Source organism: Cibotium barometz, chromosome 33 (assembly GCF_041138505.1).
Source record: "Cibotium barometz isolate CiBa-2024 chromosome 33, ASM4113850v1, whole genome shotgun sequence".
Lineage (NCBI taxonomy): Eukaryota > Viridiplantae > Streptophyta > Polypodiopsida > Cyatheales > Cibotiaceae > Cibotium > Cibotium barometz.
The window spans coordinates 18,061,638-18,086,445 of NC_141078.1; the positions used below are offsets into that span (position 1 = coordinate 18,061,638).

The 24,808-nt window shown below is 45.7% G+C and overlaps 1 protein-coding gene across 8 annotated transcripts in view; it reads left to right on the plus strand.

Moving 5' to 3' along the window:
- The window catches only part of LOC147619370 (uncharacterized), an 87,442-nt gene extending 68,036 nt beyond the window's left edge, over positions 1-19,406 (plus strand). For 3 of the 8 annotated variants that reach the window (XM_086772998.1, XM_086773000.1, XM_086773001.1), the window contains 8 exons: positions 7,020-7,096; positions 7,294-7,381; positions 14,952-15,020; positions 15,131-15,201; positions 15,284-15,372; positions 15,825-15,961; positions 16,070-16,159; positions 17,206-17,742. In XM_086772998.1, the coding sequence (XP_086629124.1) occupies positions 7,020-7,096; positions 7,294-7,381; positions 14,952-15,020; positions 15,131-15,201; positions 15,284-15,372; positions 15,825-15,961; positions 16,070-16,159; positions 17,206-17,433 (849 nt within the window). In that variant the 3' untranslated portion in view covers positions 17,434-17,742. Of the gene's footprint in view, positions 1-7,019; positions 7,097-7,293; positions 7,382-14,951; positions 15,021-15,130; positions 15,202-15,283; positions 15,373-15,824; positions 15,962-16,069; positions 16,160-17,205; positions 17,743-18,730; positions 18,992-19,012 lie in introns of those variants that run through there. The other 5 variants (XM_086772996.1, XM_086772997.1, XR_015261844.1 and 2 more) reach the window with 4 other exon arrangements.
- The last annotated feature ends 5,402 nt before the right edge of the window (positions 19,407-24,808 follow it).

The window sequence follows — 24,808 nt, forward strand, 5'->3', positions numbered from 1 at the left end:
CGAAGACGATCCTCCTCCCTTGTCTTTCTGGAGGACATCTGATTCAGCGCGTGGAGTATTCGGGCCTCCCCGGTCAGTGCTTCATATGTCGGGAGATGGGCCATCTCGCACGCTCCTGTCCCCGCAAGGGGGCTAATCCTTCACGCTTTGCTGCCTCTGGACCCCCTGCGGGAGACCCGAGAGGTGGCCATCCACCTCCGAGACCGGACATCTCTGGCTTGTCACAGCAGGCGCCACCATCGGACGAGCAGGCTCTGGCGGAGGACGCCGCACAGACTCAGGAGGCTGGAGGCTGGCAGGAGGTTCGCCGGCGGAAACGCCCGGCTCGCAGGGACCGTCGCAGACGCCAGCAGGCAGCGCAGGCTGGCGGACAGGATGGTGGACGGGCGACTCCGGCTGGCCCACAGGCACCTACCCGCATTTATGCTCCAGTCAGGGATAGGCGGCCGGTAGGTCCCACCCCGATGGACGAGGATTCAGTCTCAATGCCCGTTGCTGAGGCCGATGGAGGAGTCTCCCACGTGGAGACCCCACTCCCGCCTCCCCCCGCGGGGGGCCCCGCCCCCTCCTTGGAGCAGTTCCCTGAGGATCCCCGGCCGCACTCTGCGACCCCCGGCTCCCCTCCCCCCCACCCGGAGAGCACTCTTCCCTCCTCCCCCCCTCCCCCCCCCGCCCCCCCCCTCCCTCCTCCCCCGGCGGCCCCCCCTGACCCCTATCCTCTGGCAGATGCCTTTCCATCCTCCCCTCGCTCTCCCCCCTCCTCGCCGCGCGCCCCCATCCCTCCTTCAGCCTCTCCAGGATACTTCGCCAGACCACCCACTGCCCCGGGGCAGCGCAGCTGGGTAGGCCAGAGTTCAGTCCAGCGGCTGTTTCACCGCCACTCCGGGCCGGTGGAGATGGCGATCCTCGCTTCACCCGCCACAGAGTTCGCCCCAGCCTCCCCTGGGGGGCCCCCGCGAGTGATGGGGCTACCAGTGGATTACAGTTTTTTCAGGTGCCTCCAGCTGGATGCTGGCCCATTCGAGACTCTGGTCGCGCCCCTGCGAGTTTGCGTGGTGTGCCATCCCTCGCGTTCTCCTTCAGTGGTGAGCAGCATGGTGGCCTTCTCCTTTCCTCTCAGCGTTGCCCCAGACACAGCCTGGGATTGCAGCTCTGTAGAGGAAGTTCTGCGTGACCAGATACTGGAGTTTTCTCACCACTTCAGCGACCTGGGGCTCACGGATCTACTGCAGACCCGACTTCACTCAGCCCGCATGAGCCTGTTTGGTATAGGAGATTGGCGGGTGGATCCGGTCCACACATCAGTTGAGGCGGTGCTACTGATTCTCCTCCATGCCGCCCCGAGGGTGCAGCCTTCCTTTAGGTACTTATATGCAGAGGATTGGTCTCACGCCTATGCTCTGGATAGGGCGAAGGCGGAGTGGGGCTGGACTCAGACACAGGTCACCCTCTTTCTGGAGAGACTCCGCACCCGGACAGACAGTGATTATTCTCCCTCCAAGCCGGCGCCCAAGACTCCTAGAGTGGAGGGCAGATCATCCGGGCCGGCTGAGAGGGGTGAGCCAGTGGCGGCTTCTTCACTTGCCTCAGCTCATCCATGAGGATCCTCTCATGGAACATCCAGGGTCTCGGTGGACATCGCTGCCACATTGGTCGGGGCAGACTTCGTCAGGAGATCCAGAGGGCTCTCGTTGGAGGACCCATAGATATTCTTTTCATCCAGGAGCACCACCTTTCTGCCGGGCGTACCCGCATCTGCGGGAAGATCTTGCCAGGCAGGAGTCACACTTTTTGGTCCCCGGCATATGGCCCCCAGGGGAACCAGGGCGGAGTATGCATCTCAGTCAGCGAGCAGCTTCTTTCTGAGGTTGTGGACTCTGGCACTCTGGTTCAGGGTCGAGCGCAGTGGGTCATCCTTCGGGTTGGGGAAGACCGCATTGGCTTCCTCAACTTCTACGCCCCTAACGGGGCGTCCGGGAGAGCCGAGTTCTGGAGCACCATCAGGCAGTCCCTCCCCTTGGCAGACCACTGGTGCCTAGGAGGGGATTGCAACATGCTGGAGGACGCAGAGGATAGGATGGGGGGCAGCCAGGAGACCATTCATGGGCCAGAGCTAGCTGCCTGGGAGGAGCTAGTGCTACAGGTGAGAGGCCAGGATCCGTGGACTCTCCCGGAGTTTGGCAGGTTGCAGGGGAGTCTATCTTTCTCGCGCTCGGATAGACGAGCCACAGGCGTTAACCTTTCCCGCATCGACAGATTCTACATTGATGAGTGGGCCTGTGATAGAGGCGGCACTGTGGGCATACTTGCTGGCTCCTCCTTTTCAGACCACTTCCCAGTGCTTCTCCAGATTGAGGACCCTTCGAGAGGAGAGCGGGGCCAGAGCGTCCGGATTCCTGATTGTCTCATAGAGGAGCCTGAGATCGCACTCAGAGTTGAGCAGGTCTGGCAGGAGCTACAGTTCAGGAGAGGCTCGGCAGCCAGTGATCTTGCCAGTGGCTTGCAGGAGATTAGTCGGATGCTCAGACTGGCTGCCTTGGACCGTCTGGAGGCCTTCAGGGAGCAGGAGAGGAGCCTACGGAGGAGTTTAGCGTCCCTCCAGAGACTCCAGGAGAGAGATCCTCTGAGTCCTTGGATCTCTGAGCAGATGGAGACAGCTCGCACTGAGATCAGATCCATCGAGGAGAGGCGGGTGGAGTTCCGATTCCATGCTCGGTCTTCTTTTTGGACTCAGGCTGGAGATAGAGTGACTCGGGAATTCTTTGAGGCGACTGGGCCTCGCTTCAGACGAGAGGGTCTCAGGCGGCTTCGTCAGGCTGATGGCCAGGTTGTGGTGGATCCCCCCAGGGTGCGGGCGATAGCCACAGATTTTTACAGGGTTCTTCTCTCTGCTGAGCCGGCAGACGACAGGGTGAGAGAGGCTAGGGAGGCAGTCTGGAGCTTCACGAGACCGGTTGTGCCGGCCCATCTACAGCACTCCCTTCTCTCCCCCTTCTCGGATACGGAGCTGGAGGAGGCTCTTCAGGCATTACCGCGGGGCAAATGCCCAGGAGAGGACGGTCTTTCAGTGGCTTTCTTCCAGAGGTACTGGGGCCTCCTTCATAGGGGCTTCAGATTGGCATTCCAGGAGATTATGGAGACGGGAGTCATGCCGGATAGCATTGCAGAGGGGTTGATTCACTTGATCCCCAAAGAGGGCGGAGACAGACTGGAGATTAGACAGTGGAGACCGATCACCTTGCTAGGCACGGCCTACAAGGTCCTAGCTAAGGCGATCAGCAGGCGGCTTCAGCCTCACCTTCCGGACATCATCCACTCCACGCAGACAGGCTTCATCCAGGATCGGAGCATTCTGGATAACATTTTCTCTTTCTGGGAGGCTACGGCCTTGGCTAGATTTCGGCAGGAGGATTTGGCGGTGCTCCTTCTCGACTTCGAGAAGGCATATGATCGGGTGGACTGGGCCTTCTTGGAAGGCACTATGGAGAGGATGGGCTTCCCCCCTCAGTGGATCCGTGGGGTATCTGCACTCTACACTTCGGCTCATAGCCAGGTGCTGATACAGGGTGTGTGCGGAGAGAGGTTCCAGCTTTCGCGCTCGGTGCGGCAGGGGTGCCCCTTGGCGCCCTTTCTTTTTCTTTTTGTGGCGGAGGCCATGAGCACCTTCTTGACGGCACAGGATACAGGTTTGAGGGGCCTCCAGCTTCCCATCCGCACCTCGGAGGAGCTCCTAGACTCGGAGTTTGCGGATGACACTGCTGTCTATCTTCAGGGAGGTGAGGAGAACCTCCGCCGCTTCGCCTCAGCCATGGACAGGTTTTGCAGAGCCTCGGGCGCTTTGATCAACTGGCACAAGTCGTGTGGGCTGTGGGTCAGTTCTATGCCCCCCCCGACTTGGAGGCCAGTTGATGGTTTTCAGTGGCTGCCCCCCGGCACTACAGTGCGTTATTTGGGCTGCTATGTGGGCATTGATATTTCTCCAGAGCAGCAGATAGCCCCCCTTCTTCTGAGCATTCGGAAGAAGCTTCTGTATTGGAGTACTGCTCGTTTATCTCTGGCTGGCCGCGTAGTGGTGGCCAACCAGGTTCTGCTCGCTACCATGTGGTACATCACTTCCTGTTGGGCCTTCTCTCGGGCGTGCATTGGCCAGGTGCAGAGGCTCATCAGGAACTTTCTTTGGTCCGGAGGCGATGGGCGACCCGCTAGGGCAAAGGTGGCATGGGCTGTGATCACTCAGCCGAGGGAGAGAGGCGGCCTGGGCATTGTAGATCCTATTTGCCAAAGCCGAGCTTTGCTTGGCAAGCTGGTAGTTCGTGGTCTCCTGCCAGGTGTTGAGCCGTGGAAGGAGCTTCTTGTTTCCAGGATGCTCAGCCGCACTCCGTCTCTTAGCGGCCCCTGGAACCCCAGCATCAGGTGGATCTTTACGGAGCAGCGCTCCAGAGGAGTGGGCCTTGGCTTCGAGGAGCGTTTTGCAGCCAGCCTTCTGAGGGCCTGGGCGCATCTGAGGCCGGCACTCTTCCAGACTCCCCCGGGCACCGATGAGGAGCGCCTGAGGCAGCCATTGATCTGGAACCCCTTGATTCGTCTCCCCAGTGGCCATATGGTTGGCTCGCGGTCTCACGTGTCGTGGGGCCCGTTGAGCTCCGGCCCAGCCCAGTCCCTAGACGACTGGATATGTTTTCAGCAGCTGCCTCCAGAGGCTCAGGAGAGGAGACTCAGTGGGATGAGGGGCAGAGAGTTGATGAGACAGGATATTGAGGCGGCCATCCCCCGGGAGTGGAGGACCCCAGTACAGGACCCTTCACCTCCACAGTGGATGGGTGTCTTTACTCGGCATGAGATCCTCCTAGCGGTCTGCGGCACAGCGGAGAGAGTCGCCCCACTCACTTTCGAGGTGGGAGAGGGTGGCCAGCTTCAGAGGTCACGACTAGATTTGGATGGGTTCCAGGGTTGTATCCTTCAGAGGGTTCGGGTGGTCGGCTTTCATCAGAGACAGTGGTATGTAGACCCCTCACCGGCCGCGATAGGGGAGGATTGTTCTTGGAGACTCTGGGCTTGGGACAGCAAGCCTCTTGTTCGCCTTCAGTGGGACCCAGGGGAGTGGTTTTGGCGAGATCCCTACTCGGCCCCTACCAGCCCTGCCATTCCCTTTTTTCAGTACACAGCGAGGCTGGGGCGGCGGATTCAGAGACACAGGATAGAGAGCACCCCGGCAGCGGCCGAGCATTGGCGGCGACAGGGGCTCTCACCTGCCTTTCTTAGGGACTTCTGGCAGCGCCTTTGGGCCAGCTTCCGTCCCCGGAAGGTGACACTTTTTCTCTGGCTCACAGCGCATAGAGGATTGGCTGTGGGGGCTTGGCTTGCTTTTGGTAGACACCCAGCGTCCTGCCCTCGGTGCGATCATGCACAGGAGTCACAGCGGCACTGCTTATGGGATTGCCCACAGGCACAGCAGGTCTGGCAGCGCGCTCTCAGGATGGTTTTTGCAGGTTCTCCAGGGGAGATGTTGGTGACATGGGGTGCGGTAGCTTGGGCCACGGATAGCGGCCCTGCACTTGGATATGAGGACGCTCCTGGCAGTGTGACCATCCAGGTCTCTGACAGGGCGATGGCGGTGGTTCCGACGCCAGACTTCTCCTCGGCAGCCTCTCAGGAGGGGATCGGGCAGAGATGGGAGTTGATCAGCAGCATGACGGCCTGGCACATATGGAGAGCCCGATGCAGGGAGGCCATTGACCACCAGACGACTCCACCGGCGGAGGTCATACAGGCCCTCTGGGTGGACATCATCCACACCTTGAGAGGACACTGGGGGAAACTCCAGGGAGACTCGGATCGCATGAGAGGGCGCCGCAAGGCTTTCCTCCGCACTTGGCAGCCTGGCCCTTTCCTCACCGCGAGGGACGAGGATGTCATTTGGCACTATCGGCCGCCAGTTTGGCTTTTCTCACCTCCTTCATGTATTACTAGGTAGCCCCCCCCAGAGAGCGGCCAGCCACGGGGGGGAGCTCAGGTGTTCATTGTGTTTTATCCCTCCTTGCGAGGTGAGCTTTGTAGCCATATGGCGTTTTCTCATTAACTAATAGAAGGATCTTTTTTCCGGAAAAAAAAATAAATAAAATAAAAAATAAAAGTGTCCCTAAAGAAATGTTCGCAGCTAGAAAGTCATTTTACAAGCCTTGATGATGATGCAGATTGGCTCTTTCAAGGCCTTGTAATTCTATCCTTCAAGTGGCTCTCATAGGGTAACCGCTTGTTTTTGTAATAGACTGTATCCTGGTTCGGATTGAGGGAGGGATTGTAAGGTTTATGAGTGCTGAATCCTCATCATGGTAACGTTTATCAATGGTCAACCTTCACTTCATCATGCATAAGAGGATGAGAAGGCTAAGGCGCTAGGATAAGGTCTAGAATATAAAGAATAAATGTTTTTCCCAAAAAGTAGGATGCATGCATGTGTGTGAATGTAAGTTGTGGAAAAGAAGAGAAAGCTGTATGAAAGAGGCTCTCTGTGAGGTCTATACTTGATGTAAGCATCTTGGATTAAAAACTTCTTGGAATTTGGACGTATTCTCATTATGTTACTTTATCATCAAGATTCAATCATGTTCTTGCATAATCCCCTTCACCATATTGTGATTCTGGCTGAACCCTCAAATCCAACTATGTTTTGCAAGATTTTTTAGAATTGAAATCCAGGTCTAGGCTGCCTATAATATAAAAAGCTGCTCCAAGCCCCCCATACCCTCCCCCTTTTGCAGTTTTAGCAATCCAAGAGCTGAGGCAAAGTGAGGTTTAAATGAAGCAAGATTCGCTTGGGGTCCAGACGCATCCAATGCTTGTGCTTAAGCTGTGCAAATCCGTTTTTTATAAGCTGTTTACAGAGGCAAACAGATTGTAATACAAAGGCAGTTTTCTTTCTTGATAGAGCTAGTGAAATAGGTCGATGTGAAGAATAAAACTTTGCCCTCCATTCCAGGGTATGGCTAACCAGGTTTATGAATTTGTTGATGTATAAGGTAGCATGCAGGAACAAAGAGAAAGGAAATATTGCCTGCTCTGAAATCTCACGCCTTTCTGATAATCCGCATGTCAGGTAAATAATGAGGTTCAGACGCAAGTTTTTGTGTAGGCTGCAAGGGTTCTAGCTTTCAAATTAATCATGTCATTTAAAGTTGGGTGTCAATGTGGGATCATTTGCATTTAGATTCTTATTTCTTATTTTGCCATTTAAGTATTCCTTCTAAAAAGTTTTTCTCTAAACTCTCATCATATGACTACATTTCTTTGAAGGGCAATGGTTTGTGATCTTGCTTCCTTAAAATCAGTGCACAATTTTGTGGAAGAGTACCGGGCAGAGGGTCTCCCACTGCATGTTCTGGTGAGACTTAAAGATTACTCAAAGTAGTATATGTTTCATGTTTTTGTGATTGTCTTGGTATATTTCATAGGCTGATGCATCAAACACTTCTTGTCATAGCACGTTGTTAAAGGAATTAGTTGAGGCTAAAAATTTCCTTTGGATTTTTGAAGCACCCTTTGTGTAGTGTAAGTTCAGGTGCCTTGGGAGGGTACCCAATAGATTTAAAAAAAAAACATATCCTTTTTTGGATAGGTAAGGTTATCAGTTACCCTTCTTGAAGGGGCAAACCTCTATTCATAATGATAAGCGGTTGGTGAATTTCCTTTCGATGGAGCAGAGAGGTCTAAGTGGTTCATAGGGTCATGGTTTTAGTCTCTTCATTGGTACAAGAAGGCTCTATTCAAAGCTGCTATGGATTCCAATGGGACTGAGTCCACTGGTGTTGGATCTAGCTTAAGTGAAGCTGATGCAATGATTGATTATGGCAGTACAAGGATAGTTATGCTATGCTACTTATTACAAGAAGATGCTTGCTATGGTGTGTTGCCATATATATAGGCAGTGATGTGTGTGAACACACTTAGGACCGCCGGGGCACTTTTTCCCTCTATAGGAGATTTTTTCTCCTGGCTTGTATATACGCCCATCATTCTAGGACTAACTTATCTTTTGTACATTGACACAATCTAATACATTGTGTGTTGTGTGCATTCTTGCTTCTTCTTCTCCAAGCTTTGTGTGCTTTCTTGCAACCCTAATTCCAACAATTCGTATCAGAGCAGGCATCGGCTCCCAGGACTACGCCGCTAGCACCCTCCGACTCACGTTCTCCGATTGAGGTGAGCTTTCACGAGCGCTTACAGGTCCCTATACTCTGCAAACAAGCCCGTAGGGCTTATGCGTTTTCAGAAATTGCATCTGAGATCGTTTCGGGCTCGGTTTTTGCATTACAAGTTCTGCACAAGTGTTTTCGTCATTTTGTGCAAAAATTTCGACAGTGTAGTTTTCTGCAAAACAGGCATACGTATTCTATTGTGGACCGTGCTACATAGCACGAGTTGTTTTCTGTTCAGTCTTTGCTTCATTACAGGTAGCTTTTGCATTAGTTTCAGTCAGTGGCCATGGCTGATAATAGCAATGATGTATTTTGCATGTTGTCTACTGATGACAAATTGGATGGAGACAGCAACTACCCACTTTGGGCATACATGATGCAGCATGTTTTGGTTGCAAAAGGAGTGTGGAACATTGTGCAGGGTATGGATGTACGTCCAGGTTCTGTGGATATAGGATCTGTTGAGGATGTTGCAGGTTCTAGCAGCTCTTTTGTTGCTGCTGTTTTATCCACTGCTGAACAAGCTCGTTGGGATGGTAAAGATGCGCAGGCTCATGCCTTGATTGCACTTTCTGTCACACGTAACATCACTTCACATATTCGTTCAACTAAAACAGCAAAACAGGCTTGGGATATTCTAGCTGGTTTGTATGCAGGTCGTAACGAGGCAAAAATCTCTTACCTGAGTAAAGAGCTAGAATCGAAGATTATGCAGGAAGATGATAACATGAATGTTTTTCTTGCTGAGATTAAAGATCTCAAGGAACAGTTGATTTTTGCAGGTGAGATTATTCCTGATCATTCTCTTGTGCAGACTGTTCTTGATGCTTTACCTGAGTCATATCAGACTTTTGCTTCCACGTGGAGACTTGTTACTGAGGACAGATCTGATGTTGTCAAGTATGATACTTCAGTCAACAAGCTCTTGCAAGAAGCGCAGTCCAGGCAAAACAAGGCTAGACAGCGTGCAGTTGATCAGGCATTTGCTGCTGCCGAGGAGAGAAGAAGTGGTAAGGCAGCCCCTTCCACTGTTTCTTCTCCTATTAATAGGTCTACAACTTCTTCTCCTTCCACAGGTAGCAACAACAGGTCTGAGAAGGCTCTTGATAAAGGCAAGAAAAAGATCAGGTGTAACTATTGTAAGGCAACTGATCATGTCATTAAGAATTGCCCTAAGCTAAAGGCTAAAGAGGCAAAGAAGAAAGAGTCAAATGCAGCCACAATAGCGGATGCTTCTACAAATGCAGATTCTGCAAATGTTGTGCAGGATACAGAATGGGCGTTTAGCGTGTATTTCCAGTATGACCCATCTGTACATAATGCATGTTTGGCAGTTTCTGTTGACTCTGATGTATGGTATTTTGACAGTGGTGCTACAAAGCACATTACCTCGCATCGTGATATGTTCACTTGTCTTGAGGCTATCCCTAATGGGAATACTGTCACATGTGCCAATAATGCTTCTTACCCAGTGAAGTATCAAATTTCTGCAAACGCAGCAAACTAGCAAAGTTCAGATGACCAAAACGAGCATGCCATAGTTTTGCATCTGAAACTGCCTTTTCATCAGAAACTGCATTTTTTACTGAATCTTCCACACACTTGTCATAAGAATTGAGCCTATACAGCCCACGAAACAAGGTGCCAGATGCAATAATCGTATCACCAGAAGTCAAATCATGAACAGTACATCTGTCATCCACAAATTTGACTACAAGTCCAAGTCTAGCAAGCGCCGAGACAGACAATAGATTCTTCTTTATCCCTGGCACATACAAAGCATCTGAAAGTGTGAAAGCGCTGCCATTTGCAGCAATAAGCATAATTTTACCAACGCCTGGTTGCTTCATTGCCCCCTCTTAAGGCACCATTGAAACATGTTTGTGAAGGCTTTATTTTGGGCAAAATGCAGCGTTCTGCGTTTCCAAAGGATGGTTCTCTGCGGGCCACTCGCAAATTGCAACTTGTACATAGTGATGTATGTGGGCCTATGCAAACTCCGTCATTTGGTAAACACTTGTACTTCGTGACTTTCATTGATGATTACTCAAGGCATGCATGGGTATATCCACTGAAGGCAAAGTCCGAAGTGTTTTTGTGCTTCAAACAGTTTTTGCTTATGGTTGAAAATGTATCCAATTGTACTGTGGGTACCCTCCGTTCTGATCGAGGGGGGGAGTACATGTCTAAAGAGTTTGATGCATTTCTGGCTAGTCGTGGGATAAAACACCAATGTATAGTGCCGTATACCCCTCAGCAAAATGGTGTTGCTGAGAGGAAAAACATGTCACTTATGGAGATGGCACGATGTATGGTCAAGAGCCAAGCTTTGCCACATGCGTTTTGGCTTGAGGCTGTCATGTGTTCTGCATATGTACTCAACAGGTGTCCCACTAAGGCCTTGCAGTCTGTTACTCCATACGAAGCTTGGCATGGCAGGAAGCCTTCTATTGGTCAATTGCGTATCTTTGGTTGCTTGGCCTATGCTTTAGTGTCTGTGCAACAACGTAGAAAATTGGATGATAAGGCTGTCAAATGCATTTTTGTTGGTTACAGTGCTGAGAGCAAGGGTTACAGATTGTATCATCCGCAATCAAAGCGTATCTTGATTAGTTGAGATGTTGTTTTTGTGGAAGATGCTGTGCAGCCTTTGTTATCATGTACCAAAGAGACAGGTGTGAGCTCACGGGATGTATTTGATACGTTGTTGCCTCTGTTTATAGGTGGGAATTCAAATGTAAGTCCTAATGAGGCAAATATTCAGTCTATGTAGATTTCAAACGACATCATAGATCAGCCTATTTTTGATGCAGATTTACAGGATGTAATTTATGAGGATAGGGCTGAAAATGAGCAGGCTAGAGGTATGCCTAAATGGCTGGTGCAAACCTTGCGTGATAGTAAAATTGATGCACCAATGTCTAGTCGTACTTGTTCAGGTTTTCAGCATGCCTCTTATGCATTAGATTGTTATGCTTTGGCTGTGTCGAGTATGTGTGAAGAGGAAGAACCTCTTTTATTTGATGAGGCACAAAAATCAGTTGGCTGCAATGCTAAGTGAATATGATGCTATAATGAAGAATGGTACATGGTCTTTGTGTGATTTGCCTATTGGTAAAAAGGTCATTGGATGTAAGTGGGTTTTTAAGTTGAAACGAAAGCCAGATGGCAATGTTGATCGCTATAAGGCTAGACTTGTTGCAAAGGGTTATGCTCTAGAAAAGGCATTGATTTTGATGAGACCTTTTCTCCCACTTGTTGTATGACTACCATTCGTAGCATTTGTGCATTGGCAGCTCATAATGGTTGGAATGTACATCAGTTGGACATAAAGACTGCATTCTTGAATGGAGATTTGCATGAGGAGCTGTATGTATCGCAGCCTCGTGGTTTTGTTCAAAGAGGGCAGGAAAACAAAGTGTGCAGGTTGAAAAAGGCTTTATATGGTTTAAAGCAAGCTCCACGAGCTTGGTATGAAAAAATACATGCATATTTAACTGCACATGGTTTTCAGAATAGTCCAACAGAAAGCACTTTGTATGTTAAACGTGTGGATGATGTACATCTAATCATTGCTCTCTATGTCGATGACATGCTGCTCACATGACCAAATGAGAGTCATATTGCTGATTTTAAGGCTGATTTGAATGCCTCTTTTGAGATGTCAGATTTGGGGCATTTGCATCATTATTTGGGGATACAATTTAAGCAGTGTGATGGAGGTATTGCTTTGTGTCAGACAAAGTATATTGAGACATTGTTGCGAAGATTTGGCCTTGAAGACTGCAAGCCTATTGCTACTCCAATGGAGACAGGTTTGAAGTTGAGTCTTCATGATGCTGGAGATCACTTTGGTGTCACACTCTATCAGACAGCTGTTGGTTACCTCATTTATGTATGCATTACGAGGCCGGACATTCAGTTTCCAGTCTCACAGGTGAGCAGGTTTATGCATAGCCCAGGGTCTCAGCATTGGAAGGCAGTTAAGCGCATCTTTCGCTACTTGAGTGGCACCATACATCTTGGGTTGTTTTATCCCAAGGGGGGATCGTTGCCGCCAGATTTACATGCTTTTTCGGACTCAGATTGGGCTGGTTGCTATGACACAAGAGTGTCACAAGTGGTTTTTGTTTCATGCTCGGTAGCTCATGCATATCTTGGTTGAGCAAGAAGCAACCTACTGTGGCCACTTCTAGTTGTGAAGCTGATTACAGGGCAGCTTTCACAGCTACGGTTGAGTGTGTGTGGCTCAGACAGCTTATGGCTGACTTGGGTGTTGGACAGGAGTCTGCCACCTCTATCTACACTGACAGTCAGAGCGCATTGGCAGTTGCGAGAAACCCAGTTTTTTATGCTCGCACAAAGCACATTGAGGTGCATTATCACTATGTCAGGGAGAGACTCTCAGCAGGAGAGATCAGCTTGGCCTATGTGCCAACACAAGACAACCTCGCCGATCTTTTCACAAAGGCGCTTCCTCGTGAGAAGTTCGAAGCTTTCCGCAAAGCTTTGGGCTTGCTCCCCTTTGTGGACTGATCTACTTCGGGCATGGCACTTCCCTATACATGAGTGCCAGCTCTCGTTCACACCATCACTCCCAAGGGGGATTTGTTGCCATATATATAGGGAGTGATGTGTGAACACACTTAGGACCGCCAGGGCACTTTTTTCCTCTTTAGGAGGTTTTTTTCCTTGGCTTGTATATACGCCCATCATTCTAGGGCTAACTTATCTTTTGTACATTGACACAATCTAATACATTGTGTGTTGTGTGCATTCTTGCTTCTTCTTCTCCAAGCTTTGTGTGCTTTCCTGCAACCCTAATTCCAACATGGTGCACCCATTCAAGAAGTAGGAATCTACTTTATGCCGGGTGAGATGTGACACATTTGCCACTCACCGCTATGTACACATGGGAAAAGAAGTGTAAAAATCGAGGTCAAAGTACCCAAAGTTACAGCTCTCAAAGTTTATGGCGGCTAAGTATTGCAGCGGAAATGAAGCAATAGAGTCACTCTTTCACTTAAGAAATTGTAGGGCATCAACAAGAGATACCAAGAGCATTTTAGGCAACGAAATGTTGGTGGAAAGGTGCCGAAAGTGGGCCTTCATGTAAGTGTATGGTTTGGCAGCAAGAAAGGGCTCTCAAGAGTGTTATCTTGAAATGGAAAAAGTGGGCATTAAAGAGCCATCTGACTTGCATTTAGTTTGTTCTATAAAAATAACTCATATCAAAAGGGACACCTTGGTCTCTTTTGGCATTTGGTATTCTCAGTCTTTGGACAGAGGACTCAGTTTGGAGGTCTTCCTCACCAGTGCACGCGCCGCACACATGCAGACACAATTTGCAGCAGCATCCATGGTCTCCTTGGTAGGAAGCTGAGCACCTTTGTATATTCACCCCTGCTAGGAGCAGGTCTAGTAGCAAAAGCTTTTGAGGCAAGGGTCACAAATTTATCTCGTGTTTATGGAAACCCCGTTTACTTCCTTGAATATGTCCCAACTCCCACTAGAGTAGAGGTCCTACCCTTTGAGCTTAACACATAGCTGATAGATGCTGGTGGTTTGAATACACAGCCAAGGGATTACAGGTTCTAATCAGAAGTTTTGAGCAGTGTCTACTTTTTCGTCTGCAGGATTGCTTCAATAAATCCAAAGTGGATTTCAATTCCCATCCTAGCAGGTGCTTGAGTGGATGGTTCACTGACTTTTGAAATGGGTTCGTTTATGGGATTTATGAACAAGAGCAAGTAGAGGAGAAATCTAAGCAAGAGTTTTCTCGATAGATGCTCATAGAGGAGAGTTTTGATCATTTCAGGTGCTTCATCAGCTGCTTCATTAGGAGGTGGTTGAGCAAATTCTTAGTCAGGAGGTACATTTACAAGTTCCTGCATTTTACATGTGAGGAGATTCACAAGGGGAGTAAGAGCTGTAGTGGAGACCTTAGGACGTTGAGTGCCTTGGGTGAGTTTGTTTGCTATTTTGTTGTGTGCAAATCAAGAGGCTATGCATCCGAGGGCAGCTGCAACCTAAGTGGGGGAGAATCTGACACACCTGCCTCTAATCACTACGGATACATGGGAAAAGAGGGTAAAGATCAAGGTGAATACAAATTTACAGCCATGGAATGTACGAAGTCCAAGCAGTGTAAATTAAAGACACAACTGGTCAGTTCAAGAGTGAAAAAACAGGAAGAGATACCACCAGCAGTTTAGACACTTTAAATGGGCCAAGGAATTGGCTATTAACAATTCATAGCAGCTGGGGAAGAACTTTTATAAAATGGATATGGAACTTACAAAGGATAATTGGCCTCTAATGAGGCATGTAACTGATCTCCCCCATATTTTTTTTGAGTGTCAAGGTGGGTAACTGCTCTTTAAAGGGCTATAAACTGATGTTTGGTACATCAAACTATGGGTTTTGAATAGGTGCATCAGAAGATATCTTGCTGAGCATATTTTTTTCTAGAAAATATCTTGATTGAAGGATCATTTGTCCTTCTCAGAAGGCAAGTTTCTACAAAAAGCTATGTGCTTAATGGAGGTCCTTGTGTGCTCGCATAATGTTGATCCTTGTTGAACCTCTGGTGACTTTCAAGTACTAGTGATGTCTTGCCGGTAATAAGGTTTTGTATGGTTTTAATAGCAACAAGAATCGGCTGAAATATTGTCAGTTATTATAATTTGTCATAACAGTTTTTAAATTATGCCTTCCGGTGGTTGATAACTCAAATATGTGTTTTATATGTAGGTGAACAATGCTGGAATTATGGCATGCCCACAATCCTACACTGAAGATGGATTTGAAAGGCAGTTTGGGGTAGCACAGCTTACATTGTATTTGCTTTAAATCGTGTCAAAACCTTTGCAGTGGGTTGTAAGATTAGGTTCCTTTTGTTGTTTTTTAACTTCATACAATGGGACATACAGGTCAACCACTTGGGACACTTTTTGCTCACAGCCTTGCTTTTAGAAACTTTAGTGGAGAGCGCTTCTTCTGGGTAATATGTTGTGTCCAAATCTAAATCATTTCACATGGTTACAGCATTCTAAAGTTGATGTGATCGAGGATGTTACTTTCAGGTTATATTCCAGGGTAGTGGTCCTAGCATCTGCTGCAGAGCGAATTGGAAACATTGATTTAAAGGATCTCAGTTTCAAGGGTTCTAGAGGTACGGTTGTTCCCAAATTCAGTGAAAGATTCTTAACCTAACAGACTTCAGTGAAAGATTCGTACCCTAACAGACTAAGTTTAACTGTTTGAGGCCTTGCTTAGAAGTAACAAATTTCTCTCTAAGCACCAAGCCCAAACAAGAGTTTGTTCTTTGGAGGGTCAGTTTGTATCAATGACATGAAGCTGGTTTGGCTCATAATTTTTTTATATAAAAAGGTAAATGAGTGTTGTTGTTGAACTCGCTCCAGCAGCAAATGAGTTGCAAGCATTGTGTGCACATCAAAAAAGGCCAGACAAAGTTATACAAGTTTAGTAGGGACACCCACTCTCAAGAGGAACATCCTTCTACATCAGAAAGACATCCAGGCCTATTATCCATATTCTTGCTTGTTGTGAATGCCTTGTTTATGAATTGTTGTTGAGATTTGCTACTTTTATCACTTGTTGCAGGTTACAATCCCTGGATAGCCTATGGCCAATCAAAGCTGGCAAATTGCCTTTTCTCATATGAACTCAGTCGGCGCTGCAGAGCAGAAAATATTAGAGTGACTTCAAATAGCATGCACCCAGGAATTGTTGACACCCAGGTTGGTACTATCTCAATTTCTGTGTAGTTTTGAATTGTCAAGATTGTATGACATTGACTGGCAGGGATTGGGTTATGCTTTGCCATGTGTGGATCTTCTTGAATGCAGTTGATCCGATATATTCTTCCTCAAATGATGGTTCAAAACTCAGTCTTTCCTGATCTTCGTCGTTTCATTCTGAAGGTTCTTGGATTGAAGGTAAGTGGTAGGTATAGGCATGGTATGCTACAATCTGTTGTGGTTGACTTGCCTTGGCATAAAATAGCACCGCACAAGTTTTCTTTCGCACTGTTGAATGCTTGCAAACAGTTTGATATCATATATACACCTCCTCTATTAGGGAAGGCCATCTCTTGTTGTCGGTGTAGTAGGGTTAATACATGTACCAGCACATATTTTTTGAATCCATGCTAATGTCTTCAGTGTATTTAACATGGGTTTTGAAAGGTTTGAATGTGGTTGGATAGCTTGGTTGCTCCAATGGGTTATGCATTCCTCAAAATGAGTATAGCATAAGAAAGTTAGGCAAGACTGTTCACCTTGAGCACTTCCTCTTTCCTCCTAATATGGTATCACAGGTGCTCACAGATCCCAGTAACATAGGCTAGATGATCCTTACTTTTCCTTAGCTCTGCATATTGGATCACAGATTCCATTCAGGGGTGTTCAAGAAGGTTGATAAGGTAGCAATAGAGATCTTCCTGTTATAGGCGTGAACATGGATGGAGTCACAAAGCGGACTTGAAAATTTCAATTGGACTGCTGGAGAAATGTAGTTGACATAGTTTCCAGATACATGTTGTTAAGGGTTTCTTGTGCTCTTTTGACTATGCATATTTCTGTTAGGGATGTTTAAATTTGTATTATGTTTTTGATTGAATGCCAAAGTATGACATATTGGACAGTGAGCTATGGGACCAGACTATTGTAGAGTAGACATTGAGAAGTCTTTACACAAAACTTCACATGTAAGGAAAAAAAGTTTGACAGGAAATGGTCCGTGCTGATGCTCACTGAGAGACTTCACACACTTGCCTTAAGCCAACAAATGACCAACATCTCCACCATCCATGAAGCATCACAGAGAAGTGATGCCTTTCCAATAGCCATTTTGCTTACTTCCATACCATCCAAGTATATAAAGGCCATCAATTGGCCAGGTGGGCTGTACTGCAAGTACGCTCTGAGCTGTGGAATTTTGTCAATGGGGGAAATGCTACAAATGAAGTGCTATTTTTGTGCAGACATCAGAGGAAGGGGCCTCAACTGCTGTGCATCTTGCGTCTTCGGAGATGCTGGAGGGTGTTTCGGGCTTTTACTTTGAGGACTCCCGAGTAAGGGACCCAAGCGCTCAAGCACGGAATGGTAAGTTGGCGTCGGAGCTTTGGGAAGTAAGCGAGAAGCTGACAGGGACAGCGGAGTTGTTCCTTGGCATGGCCCATGGCAATAAGCAAGCTCAAAGGTTAAGCTGAAGTTGGTTATTCGTGGTAGTCAATACGATCAAGTATGCAATTTGGCAAAGCCTTGTGGCGAAGAAAGTAAGTAGAGTTTATGTTTTGTGCTCTAGAATGTTCTTATGAAGCTTGGTGATTGTAAGAAAGTTCTACATTGTTTCTCAATATTGTACCGGAGGGCTGGGTTGCTTTCCCTGCCCACATCCATGACTCGCTGTTAAGCAGCTTCAGACACACCCACAATTTCATTACCTGCATTCGCATGCATGAGCTCAAGCTTTAGCTTCATCTCATGAGCCTTAATTACTGACCAATCATTATTTGTTCTACGCCTTGACTGCTTCTGGCCACCGCTGCTTTGTCTTGCTTGCTACTTGTCCGTGGTGGTGGTGGTGGTGGTGGTGGTGGTGGTGGTGGGTGGTGGTGTTGCTGCTGCTGCGGGCCAGTGCCCAATGCTTGGCTCTGTTTTTGTGGATGTCTTGGTCGGAAATGTGCTTATGATCCCTCCGTCCCTCCCTCCGTCCCTCCCTTGTTCCTTCTTTTTCGTGTCCATTTAACTTGTTTAATTTTTGGGAAAATTGTATGCCTGACATATATTAGAGAGTTTCCGGGAGCTTCTGGACGCCCTTGGTTTGTACAAACACTCTTCCACTCAAGTTGAGCTCCTCTTCCTGCCTCTCTAGTTTCTCCTTTTTGATCTTTTGAACGTATCTCGTAAGATCAATACTGGCTTGTTGTTGCAAACTCTTAGTTGCTTGCTTCGTGTTGAAATCTTGTGTTCGCTTATTTGAATTCTCAATAACTGCCTATAATTCTCTTTGCTATGTTCCTCAAGCTTAGCAATCTGCTTCTCTTATTGTCTATAATCTATTGAGTTAATTCTTCCTCCGATTTCTTCTAGAACAATACTTCAAGCGAAATTCCTTGCCAGGGTTGGCTGTGGATTCTTGTCTGATATCTTGGCGTACTTGTGCCTTAGCATTTGTCCGGACATTTTGGGCTTGTGAAAACAAATCTCAAACTTGAATTTTGATCGACCACCTAGACATTTACACATGGCAATCTTTCTTTTGGATTGATTCCTTGAAACCTGAGGTTGTTTGGCTTCGTGCTTCTGCGCCTCTCTTGCTTGCTCTGCTTTTTTTTTGAGTGTGGTTGCTTTTCGTGGTTTTTCTTGGATTTGATCTTTTCGTTCCTCGAGTTATTTCTAGTATCTATTATTTATCGGTCATTTCTAATATCTATTATTTATTGGTCTTCCCTTATTGATTCATGATTGAATAGAATTCTTAAGACTTGTGGTCCTACTTTGTAGGGAGACTTCTGCTTTTTGTCGAGGTTTGTGATGAGATAGAATTTATGTGTTTGAGGAAAATCGAGTTCCTCCTGCCGCTTTCAGAGAAAACCCCACTTCAATTGGTAAAAATCGTGCCGTCGGCAAGATCAAAGGAGATACTGGAAGAAGATAAAAGACAAAAATAAAGGTGAGAGCTTTCTTTCTGCATGATGATTGCCACCTATCTTGGATTTCACACTCAACCGTCTAGATTACTTCTATTTTTACAATGATTGTTGCCTGATTAGGGTTTGGTTGCAGTGCCTTTTGCCTCTGTAGTTCACTTTTGACTTCTTCAAACATTTCTTAAGAGACATCATAATATTCTTCATGCTCAATAGATTCCTCTTGTATCTCATATACGTCAACGTGGGCAAGTAAAATTCTCTCTTCATAATCCTTTCTTCCAACACTTTTCTCTCTTCTTCAGGGTGGAAATAACATGGAATGCTATTATTGTGGCAAACCAGGTCATTTAGGAAAATTTCCTCTAGTATCCAATTTGTACGATTGTCTCGAATGTCGAAAGTTAAGTAGCTCATTCTTCCAATTTTGTAGTTGTTGGAATGATTTTAACTTGGATCTCCTTAACAACAGGAGGTAAAAGCTTTTGCTATCCTCAAGACAATGAATGAAAGTTCAAAATCTTGCTCGAGTAGCCAATTTGCAAAATTTTGTTCCGAACATGGAAATTTCTTCGAGTACTCAACTTGCAGGATTTTGTCTTGAGCACTCAAAGTTAGTAGCTCATACAATAGTCCGAATGATTTAAACCTAGAAATCCTTAACAACATGAGATAAGCTTCTTGCTAACCTCATGACAATAAATTCCTTAGCAAATTATTGCTTGTACTTTGGAAATGTCATCCCTCTCAATGAAAACTCTTTCTAGTGTCTTCAGAAACCTTATCAACCTATGCTTTGTCATTAACAACTATATCTTCAGTCTTTCCTCTTTGCGTTCTACTATGATAATGGGTACTCTAGCATCCAAGATGGAAACAATTTTGGGTACTCTAGCATCCAAGATGGAAGTATAAATTGTTTCTAGAGTAAACAATTTATTTTCTTGATAAAAGGTTCTTCGTGTTCTCGTGCTTATTCTTGGTCTACTTCTGGCCTTTGGTTTTGATCGGGCTTCACTTCAGCTCTCTGTTCTTGGGCTTCTAATAAGCTTGTCATTCTTGGTTTTCTATTTGTAGCTTGCAAGATTATTCTTTGAGTTGATTTTGTCTTTTCCTAAATATTTTAAATACAAGATCTCGAAGGTATTGTCTTTGGAGTATTATCTTATATTAAAAAGAGTATTGTCTTTGGAGTATTATCTTATATATAAAAGAGCCCAAGATACCCATGCCACCAAAATTAATCTTACACTTTCTACCAAGTTTTCAGTGGTTCTTGATCACTTATTTTTTCCTTATTCATTGAATTTTCAACAATCCTTCTTGTGCATGTTTTTTCTCCCAGCTTCTCTACTCTTTCTTCCATTCCTAGCTTCATGTTTCAGGTTCTATGACATGGTTTCACTCTCTTGACCTACCGCAAGGCCCTTTGTCATCTTACTCGTTCAAACAAACACTTATCTTTTGTAAGATGACGATGGAATATATAAAGCAGCCTTACCTTATGCTAATGTTAGATAGGGAAATTCTAAGGGACTTCCTGTACATACTTGTTTAAGACTAGTAATAGAAGTTGAACCATTTTAAGATTGGTTGGCCTAGTGTGAAAACTAGTCACTTGTATGTAAGTCATTTTTGACAATCAGTAATACACATTATTTCCTCGCAATAGAATAGTTGTGAGCTTTTATCTTCTCTCTTCTTGCCCTTGCAATCATGTTATTGAATCTTGTTTGCTTAATGGATGCATGCTAAATACGATTGTTTATAGGTTTTCTACATGCATTAACTTCCTCCTCTCTCCTTGCCTTTTGTGAGAGAGAACCACCGCAAGGAACCATCTCTATTTTTCTCCATCTAGGCGAAAAGAGCTCTCCTTGAACCCCATTGGAAGCAACATTTCGGTGTGTTAACAAAGTAAGGACACAATGGATGAGCTAGCCATATACATTGGGAAGTTGCATTTGTGGCTCAAAGGCAAGGTTCAACGACACATGCTTTGGTAAGGCTAAGATAAGCTTTTGACTAGAACGTCTTTGGCATCGTTGTCGAGAATTGTGTAGGGCTTTGTTGCATTCATCCATCCAGCAAGCTATTGGGATCACCCAATATGTTCTCCTGTGTTGATTATGAGGTGTTAACCACTTCGTAGATTAACATGGGTTCACCCGCTCGACCTACCATAAGACACTTCGTTGTCTTATCCACTCGAATGGGCACTTATCTTTTGTAAGATGGCATTGGAAAAAAAAAAGCAGTCTTACCTTGTGTTTAATGTTAAATATGGAAAGTATAAGAACTTTGAGTACATTTTTGCTTAAGACTAGTAATAGAGGTCTGTCCATTTTTAAGTTTGGTTGGCTTAGAGTGAAAACTAGTCACTTGTACACAAGTCATTTTTACAATAAGCAATGCACAGTCATTCATTCAATACATCCTCGTTTGCTATCATTCTCTTCTCTTTGCAATAGTTTACTTGTGAGCTCTTCTCTTCCCACTTCTTGCTTGCTTGTATGCCATTGCATCTTACTTGCTTAATGGATGCATGCTAGATAGGTTTGGTTGTAAGGTGTCGTCTTGCATTAGTTTTCCCTTCATTCTCCGCCTTTTGTGAGAGAACCATCACAAAGAACCATATCTATTTGTCTCCATCTAGGCGAAGAAAGCTCTCGCTTCACCCTATTAGCAAAGCAGCATTTCAGTGTGATAATAGAGTGAGCACATGTTGGACCAACTAGCGCACCCATATAGAGAAGTTGCATTTTGTGGCTCTAAGGCAAGACCCAATTTGACAAGGCTAAGGTAAGCTCTTAACTTAAACAAGAGGCCACACTTCGAAAAATATACAATTTTGGAGCCTTGGATGTGTTACTTTTATTGCTTTTGATGATTTGAAGTTTATTTGCATTAGGGCATTCTATTTTCATAGCTTGGAAGGGATAAATCATATCTTGGCGATTTTCATAATTTTGGAGCTCATAAGACTTAGGTTTTATTACATTAAGTCAAGGAATAGCTTAGCAATTGTAATTAGGAGTGGAATCCACTCTAAAAACATGAGTATAAAGCTTCATTAGGTGTGGATTAGAGTGGGATATTTATTTTTTGTTCATGCATTTCGTGTTTTTTCATGCATTGTTTGAATTGGTAGCTTAGAAACATGCCAAACCAACAAAAAAACAATTAAAAAAACACTTAATTTCTTGTATAATAACCATACACTTGCCCTTAATCATGCCCATAGAATCTCAAAAAACTAATAACCAATCCAAAGGAGCTCTCAAGTTAGGATACATGAGCTGAGACTCCTGTGAAAAAGTCGTGAGTCAATACACGTGAGCTTGGAGACCAATGAGCGAGCAGTCTCAAAGCTAAGCCGATGTAGGATGAGTGCAATTGGAAACTGCACAGCCCAACCTCATGGGGCAAGAAATCCCAAACCCTAAATAGAGAGTTTTGTGCAACCACTTCCTTACTTTCAATGGCAATGTGAATAATGGAGAAGACATGCTAAGGATATCGTTTGAAACGGGAAGGGGGGTTGCCACAAATGTAATACCTCGAGACTCAAAGTTGGTAAAAAAAAGCCAATCCATATCTCAAGGATGATAAACAAATTTGATGGAAGTGAAGATATCATTCTGAACTAGAGAAGTTCGATTTAATTTGCGCGACCATGGGAAGGATTGATAATCCCACTAAGATTTGTTCATTCGAACTTTAAGGTATAGCGGGCCCCATTGTTAGGTCTCTAAATCCACATAAAAAGGCTAGCTATGAGGTCTTGAGACACACATTCATTGTGAGATGAGCCCTATCACACATCTATATCCTCAAGTAAAAGAAGGGTGAAACAATGTGGGATTGTATTACTAGAACCAAGTATCTCCATATGAGATGAAGCCCTCGCTCGCAAGAGACTAGATGACTTGTCACTCATCGATCGATTTATGATTGGTCTCAAGAGCAAGAGGCTTTATGACCATCTCTAAAACCACATTTTCGATGAGTGTTGTTGCGAGGTAATAGCCATAGTAGACATTCTCCAAGACAAGCATATAGAAGTCGTACACCTGAACCAAGCGATAGGGGACGCATCATGCAAAGCCTCAAATGTCTAAGGGTGCCCCACTAGCACTAACTAGAGTTCTAAACAATGACATGATCGTGGACAAGTTGACTAAAAATCTGCTAAACAGTTTAGGCTAGCTGGTGGCATGACCTAGGCCCAAGGAAAACCTCAAGGCCAGTCTGAGCTAGCACCTCAAGCAGGACACCCACACCTATTCCCACGAAGAGAGCTGGTTTGATGTGCAATGTGCCATCGCAACCATACAAGCATGAAGTTTTTGATGATGAGACCCAAACAATAACAATATTGTGCCCATTGACAGTGCCATGGGAACCACCATAGAATCCATAATTAGTACTAGAGAAACCTAGCACACCACACAACCTATGTTCCAATGCCAAAGCCACCACTAGTCATACCACCCATACCAAATGCTTCTCAATCGTCACATAATCTAGTGCCCATTTATTAGAACCCTATACCAAGAGGTATGTATAGACAGCCACGAATACCATACCCACCTCCAGTATTACTAGGGAAACATGGCACCTATACACTTGGCGCCAAAGCTACCATTAGTCCTACCACCCATACCAAATGCTTCTCAATTGGTGTGTAATCCACTGTGCATTGATCAAAACTCTATATCGAGAGGTACATACAAACCACCATGAATGCCATACCCACCTCTGGTATTACCACCCCCACGGGTTCCTCTTGGAATTGCATCAGTAAAATAGTACTTAGTGGCATTGCTAGTTGACTCCAAGAGTCCAAGATGAGAGCTATGAGTCATATGAACATTACAACTCGTATGGATCTCCAGAGCAACCCACAACTATTGACTATGCATCCTTGTTCGAAGTTACGGTGCAAGAAAGGGCGAGAGACTTTATTAACATGTCACATATGCCATCTCTTGAATATTCCCATTATGTGATCCTGCATTGTGTTACAAAGTGTCCTCATAGAGCCGTCGCACACCAAGTCGCTCAACTCTATCTTTAAATCTAGTGTCAAAATCCCAATGTTATTCCATATGGAGGCACATGCTACAAGTGTGGATCCTAACATGCTTTCAAGGATTATCCCAACAAAGTGACAATCACCCTTGTGGTTGGACCATCAACCACTTCGATGAAGCTTAACTCATATTCATGCAGCCCCTCTTAATGCTATCATATGGATACAAACTAAGTCAAGGACATGGAAACATCCAAGGTAGCTAAGAATTATAAAGCTCGGCCTTCAACCTCAAAGCTATCAGTCAAAGAGGTTGAGACACAAGTCCCAAAGATTGGCAGTAGCCCCTAAAAAGGCTAAAGAATTGGAATCAGAGGTCCAAAAGAAAACCTCTTAGAGTACGCAAAAACATAACACACAATTAGCTGTGAAGGGCAATGACATTATGACCATTGAAAGTGGTTCAGAAGATAGCTCCAAAGTTGCCTCTGTCGTGGGGGAGACGATAAATAATCTGCCACTTAAACTAGCGCTTCTGAAAGAAAAGAAGTCCATTTTGACTACACAAACCTTTCAAAGAAACTCAAGGAGTACCCCGACCCTATGTTGGAGAAGGAGCGAATAAAATAAGCCCAAGCGCTTGTAAGGAAGGTGTAGGTTGAACTAGAGCCAGCCTATACTTAAGGAAGTGGTTGAGTATGAACCATTGACCCTCGCATATCCCAAACCCTATTTTGGAGTCAATCATGAAACTAGTAAGCAAACCTCAGAGCATGTCAAAGGCCATAGTCCTACCACCCATACTAAGGGACAACCAAAAGTACCGATGAACAAGCTGGGACATTATTTCGAAAGTGATGAAATAAATGCTCTGTCAGCTATCCTTTATGACACCCA